Raw genomic sequence first — 27,466 nt, 5'->3', positions numbered from 1 at the left:
GGTGCGTTCAGTTATCTTAAACGTTTGCTGCATTGCGGAACGGTTTGTACCGAATGACATGTTTCCCCAAAATGTTCTTGTGCGTTCTTGAACCGACTTTGAGGTACATTTGCTCCCGTTTGGTGGGTGTGGTGAGGTGTGGCTTGAAGCAATGGGTGATGTATTTCAAGGGCAGTGGCCATTCTGACAGCATTCCCCCACCTCTCCCCATTTTCCAACTGGTCGTTCAATACAGCACCATTTCCGTTCAATTGAACGTTCCAGAATGGAAAAACCTACTGAACACAACCCTGTACCTTTTTGTTTTCTATATGTTATCTATGTTTCGGATTTGAATGAGCTTTTAAAGTAAAAGAGGAATGGAAAAAATAGAGGAAGTGATAAAAGTGAACGATATGGATTGATGTCTGGAACTTGATTGCTGAGAAAACCATGTCTCAAAAATAAATGTGTAATTACTGTCCTTTTGTGTTCGGTCTCTACTTCACTGCCTGCTCAAACCAGAACCAAACCTGTCCATTTCTCACCGTTTATTATTAGTGCTTCCCTGGTTTATTCAGAGTGTAGAATGAAACTCATTCCAATTGTATTGCCCTATAATATGATTCATCCGTCCAGGGTGAAATCATCCGTCAGTTTTGACCTCTTCTTCTCCTCTTCCTCTACTGCTATATTTGGTCTGTCCTTCATTTGGAACTAACTTGTAATTGATATACCCTATATTGACCTTTGTGCAACCTTTTCTGCCATATCAGGGTTTCCAAATAAAGAACCTCCAAAATCATCTGCAGAATCATTCATGTACAATAAAGATCTATTTATTATCTGTCATAAATCAGCAAAAAAAGAGTGTGGGAGTGCCAGGGAGTGAGAAATTGGGGTTAACACACTCTCACATGGCGGTGGGACAGTATTCCCTTTCGTCTATACTTAAATCCATATTTTCACATTATGTTTGAAAGACTTTCCATCTTCTGTTCAATATAAAACCTTTATTTCCATATGAAAACCACTGGAGAGGAAAAAGCTGGCACTATACAGGTGTGTTCCTTCCTGGCCACAGTAAGATTTTAGTAGCTCAGAAGAGAGAATGTTACCAGCTGCATTTTCCCACCTGGACCTTCTTTTGACATTTTAAGTGGCAGCATTTATGTCCTCCATCGAACCCTTTGGCTTGCTGAAAATAGTTCCCAGTTTACGATGGAAATGGAAATACTAGAGCTAGTAGTACGTTTTTTCATTTGCATGCATTCATACATGTTGATTGTATGACTTAATTTGCCCTTAAATCTTCTTATGGCTGCAGGGGCAGTATTGAGTAGCTTGGATGAAAGGTGCCCAGAGGTGCCCAGAGTAAACAACCTGCTCCTCAGTCTCAGTTGCTAATACAGTGGGGCAAAAAAGTATTTAGTCAGCCACCAATTGTGCAAGTTCTCCCACTTACAAAGATGAGAGATGCCTGTAATTTTCATCATAGAATTCAACTATGACAGACAAAATGAGGGAAAAAAATCCAGAAAATCACATTGTAGGATTTTTTTATGAATTTATTTGCAAATTATGGTGGAAAATAAGTATTTGGTCTACAACAAAAGTTTATCTCAATACTTATCTCAATATACCCTTTGTTGGCAATGACAGAGGTCAAACATTTTCTGTAAGTCTTCACAAGGTTTTCACACACTGTTGCTGGTATTTTGGCCCATTCCTCCATGCAGATCTCCTCTAGAGCAGTGATGTTTTGGGGCTGTTGCTGGGCAACATGGACTTTCAACTCCCTCCAAAGATTTTCTATGGGGTTGAGATCTGGAGACTCGCTAGGCCACTCCAGGACCTTGAAAAGTTTTTACAAAAAAGTTATATTTTGGTTTCATCTGACCATATGACATTCTCCCAATCTTCCAAATGCTCTCTAGCAAACTTCAGATGGGCCTGGACAAGTACTGGCTTAAGCAGGGGGACACGTCTGGCACTGCAGGATTTGAGTCCCCTGCGGCGTAGTGTGTTACTGATGGTAGGCTTTGTTACTTTGGTCCCAGCTCTCTGCAGGTCCTTCACTAGGTCCCCTCGTGTGGTTCTGGGATTTTTGCTCACCGTTCTTGTGATCATTTTGACCCCACGGGGTGAGATCTTGCGTGGAGCCCAAGATCGAGGGAGATTATCAGTGGTCTTGTATGTCTTCCATTTCGTAATAATTGCTCCCACAGTTGATTTCCTCAAACCAAGCTGCTTATCTATTGCAGATTCAGTCTTCCCAGCCTGGTGCAGGTCTACAATTTTGTTTCTGGTGTCCTTTGACAGCTCTTTGGTCTTGGTGTGTGACTGTTTGAGGTTGAGGACAGGTGTCTTTTATACTGATAACAAGTTCAAACAGGTGCCATTAATACAGGTAACGAGTGGAGGACAGAGGAGCCTCTTAAAGAAGAAGTTACAGGTCTGTGAGAGCCAGAAATCTTGCTTGTTTGTAGGTGACCAAATACCTATTTTCCACCATAATTTGCAAATAAATTCATTAAAAATCCTACATTGTGATTTTCTGGATTTTTTTTATCATTTTGTCTGTCATAGTTGAAGTGTACATATGATGAAAATTACAGGCCTCTCATCTTTTTAAGTGAGAGAACTTGCACAATTGGTGACTGACTAACTACTTTTTTGCCCCACTGTAAGTGTTGTGTGTGAAGATTACAGTGATGCGGATCTCTTATTTATGCAGTGCCTCTTCTGACCCACAACAAAGTAAATATTCAGAATATTTTAGGTATTTCAGTGGACCTATAGGTAGAAATATAGACGGACCTACAGATAGAAATATAGACGGACCTACAGATAGAAATATAGACAGATCTACATTTAGAAATATAGATGGATCTACAGGTGGAAATATAGATGGATATACATTTAGAAATATAGACAGACCTACAGGTTGAATTATAGACGGATCTACAGGTGGAAATATAGATGGATCTACAGGTGGAAATATAGACAGACCTACAGGTTGAATTATAGACGGATCTACAGGTGGAAATATAGATGGATATACATTTAGAAATATAGACAGACCTACAGGTTGAATTATAGACGGATCTACAGGTGGAAATATAGATGGATATACATTTAGAAATATAGACAGACCTACAGGTTGAATTATAGACGGATCTACAAGTGGAAATATAGATGGATATACATTTAGAAATATAGACAGACCTACAGGTTGAATTATAGACGGATCTACAGGTGGAAATATAGATGGATATACATTTAGAAATATAGACAGACCTACAGGTAGAATTATAGACGGATCTACAGGTAGAAATATAGATGGACCTACAGATTGTCACGTGGGACTAGGTGGGTGAAGGAATCAGGCGCAGAGAGTTCCAGTTGTGAAAAGTGCTGTTTAATACGGCACACAAAAATGATAAGCCCAACAACACAGGGCGCGGACAACAAAGTGACTACCCAACAACACAGGGCGCGGACAACAAAGTGACTACCCAACAACACAGGGCGCGGACAACAAAGTGCCTACCCAACAACACAGGGCGCGGACAACAAAGTGACTACCCAACAACACAAGGCGCGGACAACAAAGTGACTACCCAACAACACAGGGCGCGGACAACAAAGTGACTACCCAACAACACAGGGCGCGGACAACAAAGTGACTACCCAACAACACAGGGCGCGGACAACAAAGTGCCTACCCAACAACACAGGGCGCGGACAACAAAGTGACTACCCAACAACACAAGGCGCGGACAACAAAGTGACTACCCAACAACACAGGGCGCGGACAACAAAGTGACTACCCAACAACACAGGGCGCGGACAACAAAGTGCCTACCCAACAACACAGGGTGCGGACAACAAAGTGACTACCCAACAACACAGGGCGCGGACAACAAAGTGACTACCCAACAACACAGGGCGCGGACAACAAAGTGCCTACCCAACAACACAGGGCGCGGACAACAAAGTGCCTACCCAACAACACAGGGCGCGGACAACAAAGTGCCTACCCAACAACACAGGGCGTGGACAACAAAGTGCCTACCCAACAACACAGGGCGTGGACAACAAAGTGCCTACCCAACAACACAGGGCGTGGACAACAAAGTGCCTACCCAACAACACAGGGCGCGGACCACAAAGTGCCTACCCAACAACACAGGGCGCGGACAACAAAGTGCCTACCCAACAACACAGGGCGCGGACAACAAAGTGACTACCCAACAACACAGGGCGCGGACAACAAAGTGACTACCCAACAACACAGGGCGCGGACAACAAAGTGACTACCCAACAACACAGGGCGCGGACAACAAAGTGACTACCCAACAACACAGGGCGCAGACAACAAAGTGACTACCCAACAACACAGGGCGCGGACAACAAAGTGACTACCCAACAACACAGGGCGCGGACAACAAAGTGACTACCCAAAAACATAGGGCGCGGACAACAAAGTGCCTACCCAACAACACAGGGCGCGGACAACAAAGTGACTACCCAACAACACAGGGCGCGGACAACAAAGTGACTACCCAACAACACAGGGCGCGAACAACAAAGTGCCTACCCAACAACACAGGGCGCGGACAACAAAGTGCCTACCCAACAACACAGGGCGCGGACAACAAAGTGCCTACCCAACAACACAGGGCGCGGACAACAAAGTGCCTACCCAACAACACAGGGCGCGGACAACAAAGTGACTACCCAACAACACAGGGCGCGGACAACAAAGTGCCTACCCAACAACACAGGGCGCGGACAACAAAGTGCCTACCCAACAACACAGGGCGCGGACAACAAAGTGCCTACCCAACAACACAGGGCGCGGACAACAAAGTGACTACCCAACAACACAGGGCGCGGACAACAAAGTGACTACCCAACAACACAGGGCGCAGACAACAAAGTGCCTACCCAACAACACAGGGCGCGAACAACAAAGTGCCTACCCAACAACACAGGGCGCGGACAACAAAGTGACTACCCAACAACACAGGGCGCGGACAACAAAGTGCCTACCCAACAACACAGGGCGCGAACAACAAAGTGCCTACCCAACAACACAGGGCGCGGACAACAAAGTGCCTACCCAAAAACACAGGGCGCGGACAACAAAGTGCCTACCCAACAACACAGGGCACGGACAACAAAGTGCCTACCCAACAAACACAGGGTGCGGACAACAAAGTGACTACCCAACAACACAGGGCGCGGACAACAAAGTGACTACCCAACAACACAAGGTGCTAAGTCCAGAAAATATATCCACCTCTACCTAAAACGCACACACGTAGCATAAAGACAATCCCGCACACAACAAGGGCGGGTACACGTACTTAAAATAGGGAAGCTCATTAAATCATACAACAGAACACAGGTGAAACTAATAAGACAAAACAAACAGACAAACGAAAAAGGGATCGGTGGTGGCTAAGAAGGAGCTGAGAGGAAGGTGAGATGTTCAGTGGGAGAGCTGATAGGGTCAGGTCAGACTGTAGCAGCTCTATGCCCCTATGGCAATATGATCACTACACGAGTTTCACCACTCCAGTGCTTTGAAGCCAAAAGATCTCCAATAGTCTCTGGCAATAGACAGTATATTCTCTCACACAGACACACATGCAGTCTCCTCTCACTCTTTCTCTCTGTCTCACTCTTTCTCTCTGTCTCACTCTCTCTCTCTGTCTCACTCTCTCTCTGTCTCACTCTCTCTCTTTTCTCACTCTCTCTCTCGCTCTCTCTCGCTCTCTCTCTCTCTCTCTCTCTCTCTCTCTCTATCTATCTATCTATCTATCTATCTATCTATCTATCTATCTATCTATCTATCTATCTATCTATCTATCTATCTATCTATCTATCTATCTATCTATCTATCTATCTATCTATCTATCTATCTATCTCCCCTTACTGTATGTATGACGCCATTAAGTTTAAAGTCCTCTAAGTCTGGACAGAGACATTCCTGGCGGTGTTCTTTGTAATGGAATCCGGTCCATTCTAAATCATACAGTCTAAAGAAGCGTAAGGATTCTAAAGAAGCATGACAGGGGTTAGAATATCAGTCTTTCAGGATGTATGAGTCAGGACTCAGGATGGCACAGCTGGTGCCTGGTAAAGTGTATGGGCAGGGTAGAGGGGGCAGGCTCAGGCTCTATGAGTTACATGTATCTGTATCCAGCAGGAAGAGAGACATCAAGCAGAAGAGAGTGCTGGGACGTGAACATCTATAGATAGACAAGACTGTGAACGAGAGGTTTGACTAGCTGTCAAGGTGTCAAGAGAAAATATATTGTTGTGGAGATCTGACCTGGGAGCTGAGGAAACATGGGAGTGTACAATGAACAAGGGTAATTTGAAGTTGTGTGGTGTTCAGTATGTGTATGCTTTATGTTTGGAGTAAATTAATGACTGTCGGCTGTTTAGCATTTCTGAATCTTTATATTGGTGTTTTGAGAATGTATTTCGCATGAGAGACAGAATGATGACGGTGCAGTTAATAATGTCCAAGAAAATGCCACAGATCAGGATACACTTTGAAAGCTGAGAAATATGCACAATATGTGCATATTTGACCCTTGGAGGCACCTTATAAATAATTGTACACTCTGTAAATACCAGATAATTTGAAAATTGTAAATGTGAATTATTACATAACCTTTCATTCTAATCCTGTGTGTGTGTGTGTGTGTGTGTGTGTGTGTGTGTCAGGGAGGCTCTTGGTGAACAAGAGACACAGAAGGGCATGACCCCCAAAGACCGACAAGGAGGGGTCAGTGGTCGCCATGGTATCCCAAGCCTCGTGTCGCTGCGTAGACAACAATCCCAACTCCCCCCTACAGATGTGTTCAACGACGTCATGTACATGGGTCAGTAACTCCCCCTTAAAGATCTGCTCATCTTTGTTCAACCTACGTGGTCAGTTACTCTGCCATACAGTACAGTAGGTTGTAGGTACCATACAGTACAGTAGGTTGTAGGTACCATACAGTACAGTAGGTTGTAGGTACCATACAGTACAGTAGGTTGTAGGTACCATACAGTACAGTAGGTTGTAGGTACCATACAGTACAGTAGGTTGTAGGTACCATACAGTACAGTAGGTTGTAGGTACCATACAGTACAGTAGGTTGTAGGTACCATACAGTACAGTAGGTTGTAGGTACCATACAGTACAGTAGGTTGTAGGTACCATACCGAACATTAAGTATAATGCCGTCACATATCTCTAAAGGAGAAGGTGAATGCCAAGCAATATTTACAGGTATGTTTGTGTCAACCTGACAATTCAAGTCTGCAATTTGAGTGTTTCACAGATTGGTTCATATGAGCGCAAGCCAAAACTTATTAGATTTAGTTTAACAATTAGGATGGGATTTAGTCCAAGGTGGTAAAGCAGAATATTGCTTTTGACTTTAAAAGGTTTAAACGCTTGAGCCAACATACACAGCATTTACTAATCTCAGTGAATGTTGGGGAAATTGCATTCAAAAGGCAGATTGTTGGGTGTCCATTGCTCTATAGCTTTAGATTAAATCAATGGTGGGTATGTTCACTGGGGCTGGCTGAAATGTATTGAATTCAATAAATATACAGACTTAGCGATAACAAACTTATATTTTAGTTTGTGCTCCATATCGCTCTAAACTGAACTCCAGTCTGCAATATTTTTTTAAGCACTGCAGCTTATGCATATAGTTTTATCTACAGTGTTTTGGTTGGTGCAGACACTCATAACCTCCCTTGGCATGGAGGAATAGTGCACTGTGTACCTCATTCCTAATGTCACATGTCTCTCCTGAGGGAGAGGAGGGTGACATGTCCATAAATTCTCCCTAACCTCAGACGTTAAGGACTGGTATTTTTGGAGGGGAAAGATCATATGAGTTGTCTGAATAAGGAACGGCCAATTATGGGTGTCAATGATGAGCTAAAATAAACTTAGTGTTGTTTGAGAATGCAAAAGATTGCAAATTAGTGCTTTAGATATCCACGCCCAATTTTTCAGTTTTTGATTTGTTAAAAAAGTTTGAAATATCCAATAAATGTCGTTCCACTTCATGATTGTGTCCCACTTGTTGTTGATTCTTCACAAAAAAATACAGTTTTATATCTTTATGTTTGAAGCCTGAAATGTGGCAAAAGGTCGCAAAGTTCAAGGGGGCCGAATACTTTCGCAAGGCACTGTAGTAGTAGTAAGTGAGTGAGACCTCCCACTGGGCACAAACATCAGTTCAACGTCTAGTTTTGATTTACATTTGGATGAGTTGTCAACTAACGTGAATTCAACGTGAAATCAACAAAACATTTCACCATGTCATTAGATTTAGGTTAAAAGTTGGGTGAAGAAAAATATAGAATTCCCTCACGTTGATGACCTTTTTCAAATCCAATCAGTTCTCCACGTTGATTCGACGTCATCACATTGATGATTTGGGTTGAAATTAAGTGGAAACAACGTTGATTCAACAATTTTTTTGCATAGTGGGTTGTAAGTGGTCCTCTTAATTGTAGTATTGAATATAGACCAAATTATACTGTATACATTACTGGTAATAATGAATCTCAAAGAATCAGAGGAGCAATCATGAGGAAATTACTATTCTAGTCATGAGTCTAAATAGTACCAGATAAATACAGGCCTGTCAATAAAGTAACAAACTCCTTAACTGGTGTTATTCATCTGCACCTTCACATCAATGGCTGTTTCTACCTACAGTGGGCGGCTGGACCAAGCAGGATCCATCCTGCCCGGTGGAACAGTTCTGTCCCCTGGAGAATGAGTGGAAGAACATGGCCTCCATGATCAATCACCGTGGTAACGTGGCCGTGTACGGCCTGGCCGGGAAGATCTACACGGTGGGTGGGTCCGATGGTGTCTCGTGCAAGAGCAGCGTGGAGAGGTAAGGGTGTTTCAAGATGGCTACCCATAGAACTGTTGGTAAAGCTTTAGTTCCTATTTCAGAGGGTCACAGTAAAGTGCTGTATGAGAAATATCCATCCCACACTGTGTGTCAGGGTGAGTGTGTGAATGGGCCGTTGTAGTGGTGAGTGTCTGTCGGTGGTCCGGTCAGAGGCTCAGGGCTGACAGGCATTCACTGCTGGGGGTCTAGGGAGAGGAGGCTGGGTGTCTAGGCAGGGGGGACTGGGTTGGGGTGGGGGTGGTGGTCCAAGCAGTCAGAGAGGAATCTCCAGGATTGAGGTGTGATGGACATGATGGATCCGTGATGGATGTGGGGACAGACTGACAGGCCTCTTAATCAGCACCCTGAGGCCCAGCGCTGTCAGTGCTGAGTGCTGATACTGGAGGGAGGCCTCTACATGGTGGGGTTTGGGGGGGTGAGGGGTAGGGGGTGGGTAGGGAGGGAGGGAGGACTATGCATGGTAGGGCGTCAGGGGTGTGGATAGCATTACGTTGCATAGAAATATCCATCACTTCTCAACTTCTGCAGTATCGCACGCTCTCATCACCTCTTTGGTCTTTGACCCGGCAGACTTCTCACTGTCTCAAACTCTCGGCTTTGTGAAGGGCTCACATGTTTTTTGGGGGTCAGTATAGTTTCACATAGAACCATCACCTTCCATCACCTTCCAATCAATTAACTGATGCCATGCTCAATCTATGATTTGTATTGTCACTTTATTCTCCAGGTATTACATTGCTAGAGATAGATGGTGATAGGAAATCATTAATATTGATGGTGATAGGTAATCATTAATATTGATAGTGATAGGTAATCACTGATATAGATGGTGATAGGTAATCAATAATAAAGATGGTGATAGGTAATCACTGATTAAAGATGGTGATAGGTAATCATTAATATTGATGGTGATAGGTAATCACTGATATAGATGGTGATAGGTAATCAATAATAAAGATGGTGATAGGTAATCACTGATAAAGATGGTGATAGGTAATCACTGATAAAGATGATGATAGGTAATCATCCATAGTCCTCTTCCTAATCTTGTTCACCAGACGTGTCTTCACCCCCCCACCCCCTTCCCCCTTGCAGGTACAACCCAGAGACCAACACCTGGAGTAACGACGTGGCCCCACTGAGCAGCACCCGCAGTGGGGTGGCTCTGGTGGAGATGGATGGATATCTATACGCCCTTGGAGGATACGACGGCATGGTCTGCACCAACACTGTTGAGAGGTAAGGCCGTGTTCTCATCAGTGGTTGAGATAGATGAATCATGACAAAGGTCCATGTCAAAATGCTCTTTAGATGTTATCTGTGAATTACCTGAATACTGTACGTAGGTGACAGCAAGATAACCAAGTTTGACCTGTTGACCTTTGATAGGCTTTTTAACAGGTGGCAGGTAGTCGAAAAGCTGAAAAATCTATCAATATGTCCTTGAGAAAGGTACTTAACCTTGATTGCTCCAGGGTCGCCGTTGATCATGGCAGACCCTTGCTGTGACCCCACTCTCCAAGGGTGTCTCAGGGAGAGTTGGGATATGCAAAAACACATTTCCAATGCACACTTGTACATGTGGCGGACAGAGGAAATGGAGAATTGAACTATTTAGACATTTGTTTCGGTATCTCTGTTTAACTAGTGATAATATGAAGGAAGATAAGGAAAACATATTTGATAAAATCTTAGTTTTGTTTGTATATTCTTCGTATTCTACCAGATATGATCCCAAAATGAATAGCTGGACGAAGCAGGCACCGATGCTGAGCCGGCGTTCTGGGGCAACGGCTGCTGTGATGGATGGTCAGCTATACGTGATTGGAGGCAGCGATGGCGACGCACCCATGAACACAGGTCTGAATAACACGTTAAGTTAACAGATGTACCCGACTAAATGTACGACATCAGAGGTGGCACCTCAGGTCCTAGAGTGGTGTGGCAAAAACAATATATATATAATTCTGGGGCCTGTAGTTTTACCTGATCTGGTGACCTAACCAGGTACATCTTTGGACCTTATATGGTATGACATGATTCAGGTTTAATATGGGCTATGATTAGACCAGAGTTTTTCTAATCAGGTTACATGGTTCGAAAAAACACAACTCTGTCAAACTGCAGCTACCTTGTTCTTGTTCATATGAATTCTATTTCAAAGAAGGACTAGGTGGGTTTCCTACACACAGACAGAGACACAAAGAAAGCAACATGATGATTGGACAATGAAACTCATAGGGCTGAGCTTTCTTTACGCATCTTTGCGTCGTGTAGTCCTGCCCTATGCAACTGTAGGCCTGTGAAGTGGAGCAGAGCATGCTGGGTGATCTCCAGCTCAGAGGAGAAGATCAGCTGGAGATAAGTCAAGTGAGAGAAAGTTACAGGCATCCTTGTGTTTTCCCACCAGTTAGCTTTCATTGTGTTAGCCAATGCCAGTGTGTGTCCTTGTTGGTAACACACAAACAGACATAATACACTGACATATTGACAAGATAAATACTCTTACAGTCTGAAATTATAGATTGATTCCTTCATCTACCTATAGTCCCGCACAACCTTTCAATTTATTATATTTAAATGGTTCTGAAGTATTGTTTGAATTTATATATTGAACGTTTTTTGGTTTGCCCAGATAAATTGCTCAATTTCTTTATTAAACGTTGTTTTGCCTATTTATCTTTTCTGTCTGGATAACAGATAGATTGTGGACAACCTATTCCTGGTATTTACTGAATGTCTGTCTCTTACCAACTGAATACTGTTGTGAATAGAGTTTGGCCGTTTTAATGGTGTACATTGTTAAATAAAAGAAACATATTTTTTTCAATTATCTTGTTGATTGATTACCAACCAAGACAATTGAGCATGACTACAACAGAAGAACCGTATCTCCACCTTTAAAAAAGACCTTGCTGCTTTGATCTGTGCAATCTGCAGCCTCCTAATGTCACTTTGTGTTGCATTTACCCAGACCATAGAACAGTAGTTCACCTGACTCCCAATTAATGCTTGGGTTGTTTGCTTAAGAATCTTTCTCGGTAAATATTTAGCTTTCCTTCTGATCATGCATGCTGTTTCAATTATTATTAAAAAAAAATTAACTAGGCAAGTCAGTTAAGAACAAGTTCTTATTTACAATGACAGCCTACACGGGCTAAACCCAGATGACGCTGGGCCAATTGTGCACCACCCTATGGGACTCCCAATCACAGACGGTTGTGATACAGCCTGGATTCAAACCAGGGTGCCTGTAGTGACACCTCAAGCACTGAGATGCAGTACCTTAGACCACTGCGCCTCTCAGTTATTTGAGACGACCATGATAAGTAATTGTCTAGCTGCACGCCTAGTAGTTTGGTTTCTGAATCTGATTGGTTAAGACACACAAAGAGCCTGCAGTGGCATTCTGATGTGGACTGAGAAATTTTGCGCGAGTGAATACATCATGAGGCAAATCAGCACTTTGTTCCTCTTTTTAATTAACATATTGCATCAATATTTTTGTTTTACCCATAACAAAAGTGATTTAAAAGTGCTGAAGCAAATGCTACCTCTCCACACATTTCCCTGCTGCCCTGTACCACATTAGGACAGAATATATGATTGATCTGTGTCTGTGCTGCAGAGCTCTATGGCCTTCTGATCTCTGGACATCTTACAGGGAGGGCCCAGAATTTGTCCTGGTAAGGTCATGTGGTCAGAAAAAAGTATAAACCCTCTACATTTTGAGGTTTCTTTGATTTTTAAACAACTCTACAAAATGTTGCCGTTCTGGTCAAGCATAACAATGATGTGACCTTCTGTCTGGTACCAACACAAGCACACACACACACTCACACACACACGCTCACAGCACACACACAAACACGCTCACACACAAACACGCTCACACACAAACACGCTCACACACAAACAAGCTCACACACACACACACACACACACACACACACACACGCTCACACACACAAGCACGTACTTGGCTTGGGCCACAGCTTAACTCGGGAGGGTTATGATGTGCAGCCAGTTGTCAGTGCATATTTCAGTCTGTGAGAAGAGAAAGTCTGGAAAATTCTCATAACCTTTTCAGCTTCTTAAACCCCTGACATTCTGGGTTTTGCTAGAAACAACACAGAAATCTAACATCATAGGTTACAGTAAACAGCAAGAACCCAAAAACCTGTTTGTAATTCTATTTCAGTTTTTATTTATATATTTTTAAGGGGTGATTCAGCTTTAATATTGCAGAAAAATTGTTGCTTCCGTCAATGTAATTGTCTGCATAATTTCTAATCCCCCATATATTATTTTGGTAAATATATATAGCCACACACATACATACACATACATATCCATATACAGTTGAAGTCAGAAGTTTACATACACCTTAGCCAAATACATTTAAACTCAGTTTTTACCAGTTCCTGATATTTAATCAGAGTAACAATTCCCTGTCTTAGGTCAGTTAGGATCACCTCTTTATTTTAAGAATGTGAAATGTCAGAATAATAGTAGAGAGAATGCATTATTTCAGCTTTTAATTCTTTCATCACATTCCCAGTGGGTCAGAAGCTTACATGCACTCAATTAGTATTTGGTAGCATTGCCTTTAAATTGTTTAACTTGGGTCAAATGTTTCGGGTAGCCTTCCACAAGCTTCCCACAATAAGTTGGGTCAAGTCTGGCCCATTCCTCCTGACAGAGCTGGTGTATTTGAGTCAGGTTTGTAGGCCTCCTTGCTCGCATACACTTTTTCAGTTCTGCCCACAAATTTTCTAAAGGATTGAGGTGAGGGCTTTGTGATGGCCACTCCAATACCTTGACTTTGGTGTCCTTAAACCATTTTGCCACAACTTTGGAAGTATGCTTGGGGTCATTGTCCATTTGGAAGACCCATTTGTGACCAAGCTTTAACTTCCTGACTGATGTCTTGAGATGTTGCTTCAATATATCCACATAATTGTCCTACCTCATGATGCCATCTATTTTGTGAAGTGCACCAGTCCCTCCTGCAGCAAAGCACCCCCACAACATGATGCTGCCACCCCGTGCATCATGATTGGGATGGTGTTCCTCAGCTTGCAAGCCTCCCCCTTTTTCCTCCAAACATAATGATGGTTATTATGGTTAAATTTTTGTTTCATCAGACCAGAGGACATTTCTCCAGAAAGTATGATCTTTGTTCCCATGTCCAGTTGCAAACCATAGTCTGGCTTTTTTATGGTGGTTTTGGAAGAGTGGCTTCTTCCTTGCTGAGCAGCCTTTCAGGTTATGTCGATATAGGACTTGTTTTACTGTCGATATAGATACTTTTGTACCTATTTCCTCCAGAATCTTCACAAGGTCCTTTGCTGTTGTTCTGGGATTGATTTGCACTTTTCGCACAAAAGTATGTTCATCTCTAGGAGAGGTATGACAGCTGCGTGCTCCCATGGTGTTTATACTTGTGTACAATTGTTTGTACAGATGAATGTGGTACCTTCAGGTGTTTGGAAATTGCTCCCAAAGATGAACCAGAGTTGTGGAGGTCCACAATTTTTTTCTGATTTCTTTTAATTTTCCCATGATGTCAAGCAAAGAGGCACTGAGTTTGAAGGTAGGCCTTGAAATACTTCCACAGGTACATCTCCTATTGACTCAAATTATGTCAATTATCAGAAGCTTCTAAAGCCATGACATAATTTTCTGTAATTTTCCAAGCTGTTTAAAGGCACATTCAATTTAGTGTATGTAAACTTCTGACCCACTGGAATTGTGATACAGTGAATTATAAGTGAAATAATGTGTCTGTCAACAATTGTTGGAAAAATTACTTGTATCATGCACAAAGTAGATGTCCTAACCGACTTGCCAAGACTTTAGTTTCTTAACAAGAAATGTGTGGAGTGGATGAAAAACAAGTTTTATTGACTCCAACCTAAGTGGATGTAAACTTCCGACTACTACTGTATATATGCATACATAACCATTCATACATATATAAGTATATACATACATTCATATACATATGTACATACATGTTTTAGAATATAACTTTATTATTCCCTGCAAACCCTAACACCCCTCCCCCAATTGGAGTCACTAATAAACAATAACACTTAGGCTTCTACCTTCTGTATACATATTATACACATTTTACAGACACAATCTGTTTTACAATAGTTATATTTTGTTTGTTTTTAGTCCTTACTCTATTTCTGATGTCCATCCAGTTTGATTTATATTTGCAACTGTGCTATTTCACAACATTTCTGACCTATATGCATTTTACAGACCCCGTATGTTATACATTGGTTATCTTGTTGTTATTACTCCCACCCTTCAGCTCCATTCAACCCCTCCCATCTATCTCTTAACGCCATTCATTTTGGGTTTCTATTTGCCATTTATTTTTCAACTGTGCTGTGATGCTTCAGAAAAGTACGGAACCTTTCTATTCCCATAGCCTCTACAGATTGTAGATTAAAGATAAACATTTTTGCTAAAATAATTATTATATTATTGATTGATTGACTATGACTTTTCGAATCACCAAGTATTGCTATCTGTAGCATTAGTTACAGGTCAATTATGCAACTCTTCAGCCATTCCTGGACCTGTGACCAAAAATGAGCTACATATGGACAGTACCAAATAAATTATCTAATGACTCTGCCTCCTCACAGCAAAATCTGCAGAGCTGGGAAGATTGTATCCCCCATATATATATTACATTATATTGGTTGCAAGATTTTTGTATAATAATTTAAATTTAACAAATCTATGTTTTGAATCCAGTGTTGTTTTGCGTGTCAATTCATAAACCATGCGCCATGGAATAGGTACATTGAAAATCTCTTCCCAACTATTTTGCAATGCACAACGGTACATTTTTTGGTCTCTAAATTAAATTGGTATATGTTTTTATTTATCACAATTTTCTTTAACCATTTATGGTATTTAATGCAAGGCTGGCAGACAAGTTCCTCACTTTTCCCCGTACTACTCGCCTCTTCCGTTTTTGTGGTAATGCTGCAACTAGTTTGTTGTAAGCAGACATTTCCATATGTCTGTGTTAGCTGCATGTTTGACATAACTCCACCAGTCCTATTTATGATATCATTCACAAAAATTGTCCTTTTTTTAAACATTTTATCGAAAATATTATATTATATTAATATATTTTTTTATCATTTAGTACATTTGAGTTTAACCACAAGAATTGTTGTATTATTTGTTCTGTCTTTTCAGGTGGATTAAACTGAAATTGCAACCAACTTTCTAAGGCTTTTTAAAATAATGATATTTTGGAGATTTTTTTGTTTTCAAACAACCGAAAGTGAGCAGTTGTAATCTGAATAAATGGAAAAAGGCCAATCTTGAACATGGGGTGAGACTTTCCTACCAATTTACTAGAGAACCATTTCAGATATCAATAGAACTTCTGTATGGCTGATGACTTTAGTGAGAAGTCTAGTGCTTTAATATTTAATCATTTCTGCCCTTCAAACTCATGTTCGTTATATAAATAGGCCCTTTTAATTTTGTCTGGCTTGCCATTACAAATAAAACTGAATATTTTTTGTTCATATAATTTAAAAAGCAGGTCACTTAGGTGTTCGGCAAAACCACAAGCAAATATGTAAACTGTGGTATGACTAAAGAGTTAATCAGGGAGTTTTTTGCACAAATAGACAGGTATTTTACTTTCCATGGTAGCAGGATCTTATCTATATTTGTTACATTTCTATAAAAATGTATTGGAGTGAGATCAAGTCTTTCTTTCGGGATGTGTATACCGAGTATGTCCACATCCCTGTCAGACCATTTTATTGGTAAAATACACGGTAATGTAAAAGTTGTATTTTTTTGTGATCCAACACGTAATATAGTGACACTTATCATAATTTGGTTTTAGTCCAGAGAGGATAGCAAAAGTATCTAGGTCCACTATGAGGCTGTGGAGGGATTCTAATTGTGGTTTTAAAAGAAAAATGAATCATCAGCGTACAATGACACCTTTGATTTTAAGTCACGGATTTCTAATCCTTTAATATTATTGTTGGATATAATTTTAACAGTTTACATTTCGATGGCATTACTAAATAGATATGCCGATAGTGGACAACCTTGTTTAAATCCTCTTGACAGTTTAAAACTTTCTGAGATGTAGCCATTATTTACTATTTAACACGTAGGGTTACTATGCATAACTTTAACCCATTTTAGAAGAGATTCTCAAAAATTGAAATATTCTAGGCATTTATATTTAAACTCCAGTCATACTTTTTCAAAATCCTTTTCAAAATCAGCTATGAAAACCAGGCCTGCTGTACCTGATATTTCATAGTATTCTATTGTTTCTAGTACTTGTCTTATATTATCTCCAATGTAAAAAAACCTGTCTGATTAGGATTAATAATATCTGACAATACCTTTTTTATTCCATGTGGCAAGAATTTAATTTTAATTACGCTGATCATTTAAGCATTACCAAGCATTCAATTCCATGTGCCAAGCATCACTGCACTGAGGATAGGAAACTCACCACCGATAAATCCACTATAATTGAGAATTTCAATAAGCATTTTTCTACGGCTGGCCATGCTTTCCACCTGGCTACCCCTACCCCGGTCAACAACACTGTACCTCCCACAGCAACTCGCCCAAGCCTTCCCCATTTCTCTTTCTCCCAAATCCAGTCAGCTGATGTTCTGAAAGAGCTGCAAAATCTGGACCCCTACAACTCAGTCGGGATAGACAATCTGGACCCTTTCTTTCTAAAATTATCTGCTAAAATTGTTGCAACCCCTAGTACTAGCCTGTTCAACCTCTTTCGTGTCGTCTGAGATTCCAAAAGATTGGAAAGCAGCTGCGGTCATCCCCCTCTTCAAAGGGGGGGGGGACACTCTTGACCCAAACTGCTACAGACCTATATCTATCCTACACTGCCTTTCTAAGGTCTTTGAAAGCCAAGTCAACAAGCAGATTTCCGACCATTTCGAATCCCACCACACCTTCTCCACAATGCAATCTGGTTTCAGAGCTGGTCATGGGTGCACCTCAGCTATGCTCAAGGTCCTAAAATATATCTTAACCGCCATCGATAAGAAACAATACTGTGCAGCCGTATTCATCGACCTGGCCGAGGCTTTCGACTCTGTCAATCACCACATCCTCATCGGCAGACTCGATAGCCTTGGTTTCTCAAATGATTGCCTCGCCTGGTGTGTCAAATCGGAGGCCCTGTTGTCCGGGCCTCTGGCAGTCTCTATGGGGGTGCCACAGGGTTCAATTCTTGGGCCGACTCTCTTCTCTGTATACATCAATGATGTCGCTCTTGCTGCTGGTGAGTCTCTGATCCACCTCTACGCAAATGACACCATTCTGTATACTTCTGGCCCTTCTTTGGACACTGTGTTAACAACCCTCCAGACAAGCTTCAATGCCATACAACTCTCCTTCCGTGGCCTCCAACTGCTCTTAAATACAAGTAAAACTAAATGCATGCTCTTCAACCGATCGCTGCCTGTACCTGCCCCCCCGTCCAGCATCACTACTCTGGACCGTTCTGACTAAGAATATGTGGACAACTACAAATATCTAGGTGTCTGGCTAGACTGTAAACTCTCTTCCAGACTCACATCAAACATCTCCAATCCAAAGTAAAATCTAGAATTGGCTTCCTATTTCGCAAAAAAGCTGCCTTCTCTCATGCTGCCAAACATACCCTTGTAAAACTGACCATCCTACCTATCCTCGACTTGGGCGATGTCATTTACAAAATAGCCTCCAATACCCTAAATTGGATGCAGTCTATCACAGTGCCATCCGTTTTGTCACCAAAGCACCATATACAACCCATCACCTGTACGCTCTCGTTGGCTGGCCCTCGCTTCATACTCGTCGTAAAACCCACAGGCTCCAGGTCATTGACAAGACCCTGCTAGGTAAAGTCCCCCCTTATCTCATCTCGCTGGTCACCATAGTAGCACCCACCTGTAGCACGCACTCCAGCAGGTATATCTCACCTCCAAAACCAATTCTTCCTTTGGCCGCCTCTCCTTCCAGGTCTCTGCTGTCAATGACTGGAACAAACTACAAAAATCTCTGAAACTGTAAACACTTATCTCCCTCACTAGCTTTAAGCACCAGCTGTCAGAGCAGCTCACAGATTACTGCACCTGTACATAGCCCATCTATAATTTAGCCCAAACAACTACCTCTTTCCCTACTGTATTTATTTTGCTCCTTTGCACCCCATTATTTGTATTTCTACTTTGCACATTCTTCCACTGCAAATCTACCATTCCAGTGTTTTACTTGCTATATTGTATTTACTTCACCACCATGGCCTTTTTTTTGCCTTTACCTCCCTTATCTCACCTCATTTGCTCACATCATAAATAGACATATTTTTCTACTGTATTATTGACTGTATGCTTGTTTTACTCCATGTGTAACTCTGTAATTCTGTTAGTGGAGATGGAGGAGACATATTCTTAAAGTACTTTACTAACTCTTTCAAAATATCATTCGGTGAATCATTTGTGACTCCATCATTTGTAACAAGTTTCAATACATTTGTTTTGGTAGCGTTTCTATTTTGAAGATTGAAAAATAATTTGGTGCATTTTTCCCCATATTCCATCCAGCATTATTTTTGTAATATATTACACTGGATCTTTCTTGAATAAGTTCCTCCATTTATTTTTGTTTTTCCTCTAACTAATTATGTGCCTCTATAGTACAGTTTTTATTGCTGTCTATCTGTACAGTTAGTCCATCAATTTCCTTTGTTAATATGGACTCTTTTGATCTAAATTGCTTTTGTTTTATAGATGAGTACTGAATTGCATAGCCTCTAAAGGCACATTTAAAAGACTCCCGTACAATAAGGGGATCTTCTGTACCTATGTTATGTCGAAAAAAAGTCAAGTAGGCTTTTATAAAATGTCCAATATCCTCGCCCATGTGGAAATTCTGTAAGGGGCGACAGGGTACCCTAGTGGTTAGAGTGTTGGACTAGTAACCCAAAGGTTGCAAGTTCAAATCCCCAAGCTGAAAAGGTACAAATCTGTCGTTCTACCCCTTAACAGTTAACTGTTCCTAGGCAGTTAACCCACTGTTCTTAGGCAGTCATTTAAAATAAGAATTTGTTCTTAACTGACTTGCCAAGTTAAATATATAATATTTCAGTGGGATTACCAGAATCACATGTAGAAAACCACAATAGAAATAGAAAACCACAACAACAAAATATAACTCTGTATTTCCCCCCTGTGTCTGTTTCGTGGTCTATCTGTCTCGTGGAACGTCTGTTCCATAGTCTGTGGTCGTTTTATGGATCTTCTGTTCCGTAGTCTGTGGTTGTTTTATGGATCTTCTGTTCCGTAGTCTGTGGTTGTTTTATGGATCTTCTGTTCCGTAGTCTGTGGTTGTTTTATGGATCTTCTGTTCCGTAGTCTGTGTTTGTTTTATGGATCTTCTGTTCCGTAGTCTGTGGTTGTTTTATGGATCTTCTGTTCCGTAGTCTGTGGTTGTTTTATGGATCTTCTGTTCCGTAGTCTGTGTTTGTTTTATGGATCTTCTGTTCCGTAGTCTGTGTTTGTTTTATGGATCTTCTGTTCCGTAGTCTGTGGTTGTTTTATGGATCTTCTGTTCCGTACTCTGTGTTTGTTTTATGGATCTTCTGTTCCGTACTCTGTGTTTGTTTTATGGATCTTCTGTTCCGTACTCTGTGTTTGTTTTATGGATCTTCTGTTCCGTACTCTGTGTTTGTTTCGTGGACCTTCTGTTCCGTAGTCTGTGTTTGTTTTATGGATCTTCTGTTCCGTACTCTGTGTTTGTTTTATGGATCTTCTGTTCCGTACTCTGTGTTTGTTTTATGGATCTTCTGTTCCGTACTCTGTGTTTGTTTTATGGATCTTCTGTTCCGTACTCTGTGTTTGTTTTATGGATCTTCTGTTCCGTACTCTGTGTTTGTTTCGTGGACCTTCTGTTCCGTACTCTGTGTCTGTTTCGTGGTCTATCTGTCTCGTGGAACTTCTGTTCTGTAGTCTGTCTGTTCCATGGACTGCGGCTGTTTTGTGGATCTTCTGTTCCGTAGTCTGTGTTTGTTTTATGGATCTTCTGTTCCGTACTCTGTGTTTTTTTCGTGGACCTTCTGTTCCGTACTCTGTGTCTGTTTTGTGATGTGAGTAAATTATGTAATTCTACAGTATGTTTGTTTCACAGTGTATTTGGTTTTCTGTATCTGTATGTGACCTGAGTCTGTTTGTGACCTGTCTGTGTTCTGTGATCCCCAGTGGAGCGATTCAATCCCTTGGATGGGATGTGGTATGCGTGCACCCCCATGATGACCCCTAGAGAGAACGCGGGCTGCTGTGTGTACCTGGGACGTCTGTTCGTGGCCGGAGGAAGAGATGAACTCAACCTGGAGCTCAGCGCTGCAGAGAAGTTTGATCCAGACACTCTGAGTTGGACCCCCGTCAAACGCATGAGATGCAAGAGAAACAAAGCAAGTGATTGGTCACGTACACCCTTTCTGGCCACCCTATTGGTCAGATCACTTCCCACATCAACATCAACCAAATCTCCAGAGACTGACATAATTGGCTGATAACACACAGCCTTTCAAAGAGCAAGTAATGCAACTCTAGTTAGATATGGTTACTTTTAATGTCGATATCTGCATGTAGGAAGATGTCCATTGTTTTTATGATATCATCTTGCAGAGTCAACCTTTCATAACAGCTCTGTCACTGTCACTCCTCTCCTATCCCCCTCTTTCAGATGTCTCTGGTGGTGTTCAACGGGTCGTTGTTGGCTGTGGGAGGATCTGATGGCATCACCAATCTGAAAACAATAGAAGTCTATAACCATGACTCAAATACATGGAGGTATGTGTTAGGTTCTTATTTTTCATAGTAAATAACTCACGGACACTAGAGAAGCTTTAACCAAGTTGAATTATTCCCAAAGGTTCTGTAGAGCTGTAATTCAGACACCCAACATTTCTCCAATCACAGATATATACAGTGTATATCCCACTTAAGACTCCCCCTTCTCTCCAATCTTTACATTTTATGGTTCTACAGGATAATAGTAACAGGATACTAAACCCTTATTACTCCCTTCAAGGGATCTGACTTCACAACCTGACCTCAACCCCTCCTTCACCTAATCCACAGATGTCCATCTGTCTCCCCTATATCAACAGCTCTCCTCCCGTCCACACTTCACATTCCAAAGCCATCTGTCTTTCTACAGAGAACCATTAACTTCGGACATAAAACCCAGTCTCTTTCACTCCTCATATTATACGCTTCTTCTATCATTTATTTAATATCTCAATGTTCAAAATGTCGAATCCAACAGTCCCTCCTCTTGAACAATAGCATCCTAATGTTAAATGTATATATACTTTGAATTTACTAATAAATTATAAACAATGATAATAAAACATACATTTTTAAAAACTAACAAATGATTATAAAACATGAAGTAAACAAACTAACAAATGGAACAAACAATGAACAAACATTCACTGTGAGGTTTACAAATTCAGAGACTTAAGGCCTCTGTACTATGATCACACAATTTTATTTCCTTCTACCATCAACATCTACACACAACAAAATGCCATTCCAGCTGAATCTGTGGTCTCGTTCTATGTCAGATGGAGCATCTTTTAGTTTCTCCACTTCCCCCTTCTGGTTCCTAAGAAAGTAATAGCACAAGACTTGGAAAGCAACAAAAAATATAAAACATAACAGTATTAACAATGTGATAAGCTATGCATAATTATATATGCATGAAAACCAAAGTCTGAGACCATGACAATTCCCACTCTCTCTTCACCTATGCCTCCCGGATACATTCCTGCTGGGTTCCACAAAATTGAAAGCTCAAAAAAACTTTGTCATGCTTTCGCCCAGACTTCCTCTTTAGGCCCCAGGTTCCGAGAGGTGTTCCCAAGTCATGTCATTTTCTCTTTGTTCCCCATCTCCTCCATTTAACCTGACAGGAACATCATCTGATATGCAAGTGCTTATCCCTAATCCACATTACATCCTCTTGAGGTAACTCAGCACTGTATATGCTTTCACATCAATGCCTACAACATTTTGTTCAGAGTACATTTACCCCTCTATCCTCTATCATATGATGCATTAACCAGTAAAGCAGCTAACCAGTGATCCAACTATGATGTTTATAGTAGCACCCAGACCCAACCAATCTGTATGTCTTATGATGGAATCTAGTCTCTCTCTCTCTCTCCACTTCGTCTGTCATGGTGGACCTCACTTCCCGTGAAAACTATGCCCCACCTCCCCAAGGAGAGACATCTTTACTGCTGCAGGTACTGTACGGAGTAGTGTCCCAAACCAACACTGTCCCAACACCCCCGCCTGGTGTCTCTTGATGTACACTCAAGCTCCTTCAGTTACTGTCCCAACAGCTCCTTCAGTTACTGTCCCTACAGCTCCTTCAGTTACTGTCCCTACAGCTCCTTCAGTTACTGTCCCTACAGCTCCTTCAGTTACTGTCCCTACAGCTCCTTCAGTTACTGTCCCTACAGCTCCTTCAGTTACTGTCCCTACAGCTCCAGCAGTTACTGTCCCTTCAGCTACTGTCCCTACAGCTCCTTCAGTTACTGTCCCTACAGCTCCTTCAGTTACTGTCCCTACAGCTCCTTCAGTTACTGTCCCTACAGCTCCTTCAGTTACTGTCCCAACAGCTCCTTCAGTTACTGTCCCTACAGCTCCTTCAGTTACTGTCCCTACAGCTTCTTCAGTTACTGTCCCTACTACTCCTTCAGTTACTGTCCATACAGCTCCTTCAGTTACTGTCCCTACAGCTCCATCAGTTACTGTCCCTACAGCTCCTTCAGTTACTGTCCCTACAGCTCCTTCAGTTACTGTCCCTACAGTGCCTGCCATGAGAATACCTCCTGCATGCAATCTTTCAAATGTTTGCCGGCTGTTAAATATTGGAGAAACATGAATGAGTTGGGAATAATATCCAACCTAACAAAACTCTGAGTCACAGGTGTCCTGAAAGTTTACCATAGTGTCTGAAATGCCACCACTATCTCTTCTACTCTCACCATGATCTGGGTATGTGTAATGTTCAACTAAATCCCCATATTGTGTACAGTTAGCTGTCCTCCCTCTCCTATGAGCTATTTCCTGTAACAATATACAGTCTCTGGGAATGATACTCCTCTATCATTACATCTATCCCATAACACACTATACTCCTAATGCATTTTCGACAGTTATAAACATATTAACACATTCTCAAATCAGTTAGTCAATGTACATCATTCCCTCCTCTGGAACAATGAACCATGTCATCATGTTCCACCAAACCTTAAGACATATTGACTTGAAAAGAAAATAGAAACAAAGTGTATGTTTAATTAACTTCTTGGTGACAGGGGGCAGTATTTTCACATCCGGATGAAATGCATGCCCAAATTCAACTGCCTGCTACTCATCCCCAGAAGATAAGATATGCATATTATTAGTAGATCTGGATAGAAAACTGTTCTAAAACTGTTCTAAAACTGTTTGAATCATGTCTGTGAGTATAACAGAACTTATTTAGCGGGCGAAACCCTGGATTCACAACAATGTTGGCTGGATTCACAGCAAGTGTAGCTTTAATTTTCTATCTTGCATATGTGATTTAATGAAAGTTAGATTTTTATAGTAATAAAAGAGAGGTTAATAACTTAGCACCACTCATTGATGTGATGTAACATAAACATTCTGAATACAGGGTAAAACAAAAGAGAACAAAAAAAAACATTCATGTTTGTCCCAAGCTATCATCCAGTGATTCCCCTACCAAACCACCTCCCTTCAGGATGACACTTAGAGGTAAGTTCCTGGAGACTCTCGGCCAGATAAATATTGGCTCAGACTCAGATATCAGTGGCAAAAGACACTGTCTCTCATTGCATGCCTTTGTAGCTCTTTCTTCAGCCAGTTAGGGAGTGTTTTGAGGTTTACACACACTGTCTGTGGTCAAATTATTCCTACCAAATTATTCAGACAAACATGGTCTTTATGACAAATTATTACATTAACCTTTTCTTACTAACATCTCTAAGACAAATGTCAAAAAGCATAACATACTGTTACTGGTAAAACCATTTTCTTATTCTACTGGCGACCTCTCGGAAGAGTTACCAGATAATGAAGTTAGCACCCTAACCCCTCGCAGAATTCCCACCCCAGGATCCTAATCTGAAATTTGTATCAAAACAAAAACACAACATGAAATCAGCAAGACATATATCACAGTCCATTTGAAGTAACTGTCATCCCTTATTAACATATATTTTCCTTTCTATAAGCAGACTGAACACAGTGCCACTGTATAAGTACCACAAAGACCAGGACCTCAGGGAACTGGTGATTTTCCCTTTCCAAACACGTGATTCAAAAACCTGTTAAATCAAAATAAACTAATTAAACAAATGTATCAACTTAGAATTACAACTCTTATAACTCCCTACGGAAATAATATTAATCTCCTAAGGTAATGGCACAATTTGGATAGAGAATGGTGTTTCTCATGAATTTTATAATTAAATCCCCCTGTTCCATTAATTTATAATGAGGTTGATCATTCCTCATTAGGAATTTTTTTGTATACAGGGCTTTCGACACCATTCAAATGTTTCCTCTCCCTTTCATTCCCTGTCCTTTGGAAACCATTTAAATACCTCTTCAAATCATTTCCATTCTCTTGCATACCCAATTTAACTGAATTGAAAAGACCCCATCTAATAACTCACACAACACGGCAACAGTATCTCTCCACCGAGTCTAACGATTCACTGGTCTCCTTTTCCCCTGATTCTCCATAACCACCACACCACATAAAATAATTAAAAGTTAATTTTAGGTTAGGTAACCCCTATACCAATTCCTCGTGATCCCAGTTCATTTTAGGTTAGGTAACCCCTATACCAATTCCTCGTGATCCCAGTTCATTTTAGGTTAGGTAACTCCTATACTAATTCTTTGTGACCCCTTCACCCTTTCATCTATTCTAGAATTCCATTCCAGAATAAGAAAAATAAAATGTTAATTTATTTAAAAATAAAACCACATAAAATGTCTCATGATTTAAAAAAACTAAAGAAAACAAAGAATTCTGAGTTTGCAAGGAGGGTTTGGCCATATAATTTAAATGTGTTACCTTTTAGAATCCATTCCCCTGGCATTTCTCCTAGAATCTTCAACCCAAAATACGTTTTCCTGTGGCAAATTTAGTCAATTTCTCATTGTAAGGAATCTGCAATATTTACATGTGGTTCTCTAACACTTTCTCTCACCAAGGCAGCCGCCTTAGCCATTCCCTCTGCTTTACGATTACCTATGGCGATTTTATCTATACAACTACTATGAGCTTCACATTTCACCACTGTTAATTTACTGGGTAACTGACATGCTTCTAATAATGCCTATACCTCAAGACCATTTTTTTATTGGGGTTCCTGTCTCTGTTAACATGCCCCGTTGTGACCACAATGTACCCAAATCACCAACTACTCCAAATGTTTTTGTAGTTGTGCACTGGAACTGTCATGAAAGAATGTGGTGCTTGCATAGTCTACTCTCACAGTCTCGTCTTAGGCTTATCGCCAGCAGAGTTCTTATGAAAGAGATGACTCTCATGTATTTTTTAGGTATTTAGTCCAATCGAATTTCTTTGGGTATTCTGTGGGTATTAATTTCAGAAAATAATATGTTCTTCTCCGTGATCTGTTTGCAGACACTTTGGGAGCATGAAGACCAAGCATCCAGGAGGCCACATTGCCATGTTGAAGACCAAGCATCCAGGAGGCCACATTGCCATGTTGAAGATCAAACACAGTTACAGCCTGTAACTGGAGATTATATTGTTGATGGACAACAGCATATGGATTTATGATATAGATTTGTATACTGTGTATGTCCATGTTGAAATAGTACTGTAATTCCCCGTATACTATGTAAACATGTATGGCTATTTATTTAACTTTTATTTAACCCGGAAGTCTTTCCTAAGAAATGAAACTATGGACCAGGAGTGTCAAGCACCCATTATTTTAGAGGTGGCGTTGTCCAGGTTGGAACATTTATAATTTTTTAAACACCTAAAATAGCTTATACCTGCAATCTAGAGCCATAATCATTATGCCTAATTCTACGTAAAAAAAAAAATAATAAAATAAATAAAGTATATTTTTATGCATAGGTTATCTAAGCATACCTATTTACCTGTTCAATTGTCATTATTATTAATGATGCACTGATTCTTTAAGAAATGTTATGCCTTACATGCTGACCACACCACTCACGTCGCAAAAATAAATGTACACATACAGTGCATGCTATTCAATCATTGCACCAACACTGCTCGTGCACGCCAACAAGCGCCTGCATTGGAAAGCGCTAAAATAGAAGTAAGTTCTATTTGAGTCGCTGAATGCGGTGCAAGTCCTGCCTCTCCCATCTTCTCATTGGTTTATAGAAGCATATACA

The 27,466-nt window shown here is 40.9% G+C and overlaps 1 protein-coding gene across 3 annotated transcripts; it reads left to right on the top strand.

Moving 5' to 3' along the window:
• Positions 1-6,078: 6,078 nt before the first annotated feature.
• LOC110536368 (uncharacterized) lies at positions 6,079-27,195 on the top strand. 3 transcript variants are annotated; one of them, XM_090189163.1, is made up of 9 exons: positions 6,079-6,365; positions 6,727-6,884; positions 8,735-8,918; positions 10,035-10,178; positions 10,666-10,799; positions 21,227-21,438; positions 21,714-21,820; positions 23,261-23,283; positions 26,715-27,195. In XM_090189163.1, the coding sequence occupies exons 1-9, from the start codon at positions 6,343-6,345 to the stop codon at positions 26,729-26,731; spliced, it is 1,002 nt and encodes a 333-aa protein (XP_090045289.1). In that variant the 5' UTR covers positions 6,079-6,342; the 3' UTR covers positions 26,732-27,195. The 3 variants fall into 3 exon arrangements, with proteins under 3 accessions (XP_090045289.1, XP_021477792.1, XP_090045290.1); XM_021622117.3 differs by lacking the exon at positions 23,261-23,283; XM_090189164.1 differs by lacking the exons at positions 23,261-23,283; positions 26,715-27,195 and adding an exon at positions 22,948-23,003.
• The last annotated feature ends 271 nt before the right edge of the window (positions 27,196-27,466 follow it).

Source organism: Oncorhynchus mykiss, chromosome 11 (assembly GCF_057628025.1).
Source record: "Oncorhynchus mykiss isolate SJ-2025 chromosome 11, ASM5762802v1, whole genome shotgun sequence".
NCBI lineage: Eukaryota > Metazoa > Chordata > Actinopteri > Salmoniformes > Salmonidae > Oncorhynchus > Oncorhynchus mykiss.
The sequence above is the reverse complement of the archived record's forward strand: the minus strand, read 5'-3'. Positions and strand labels throughout refer to the sequence as shown.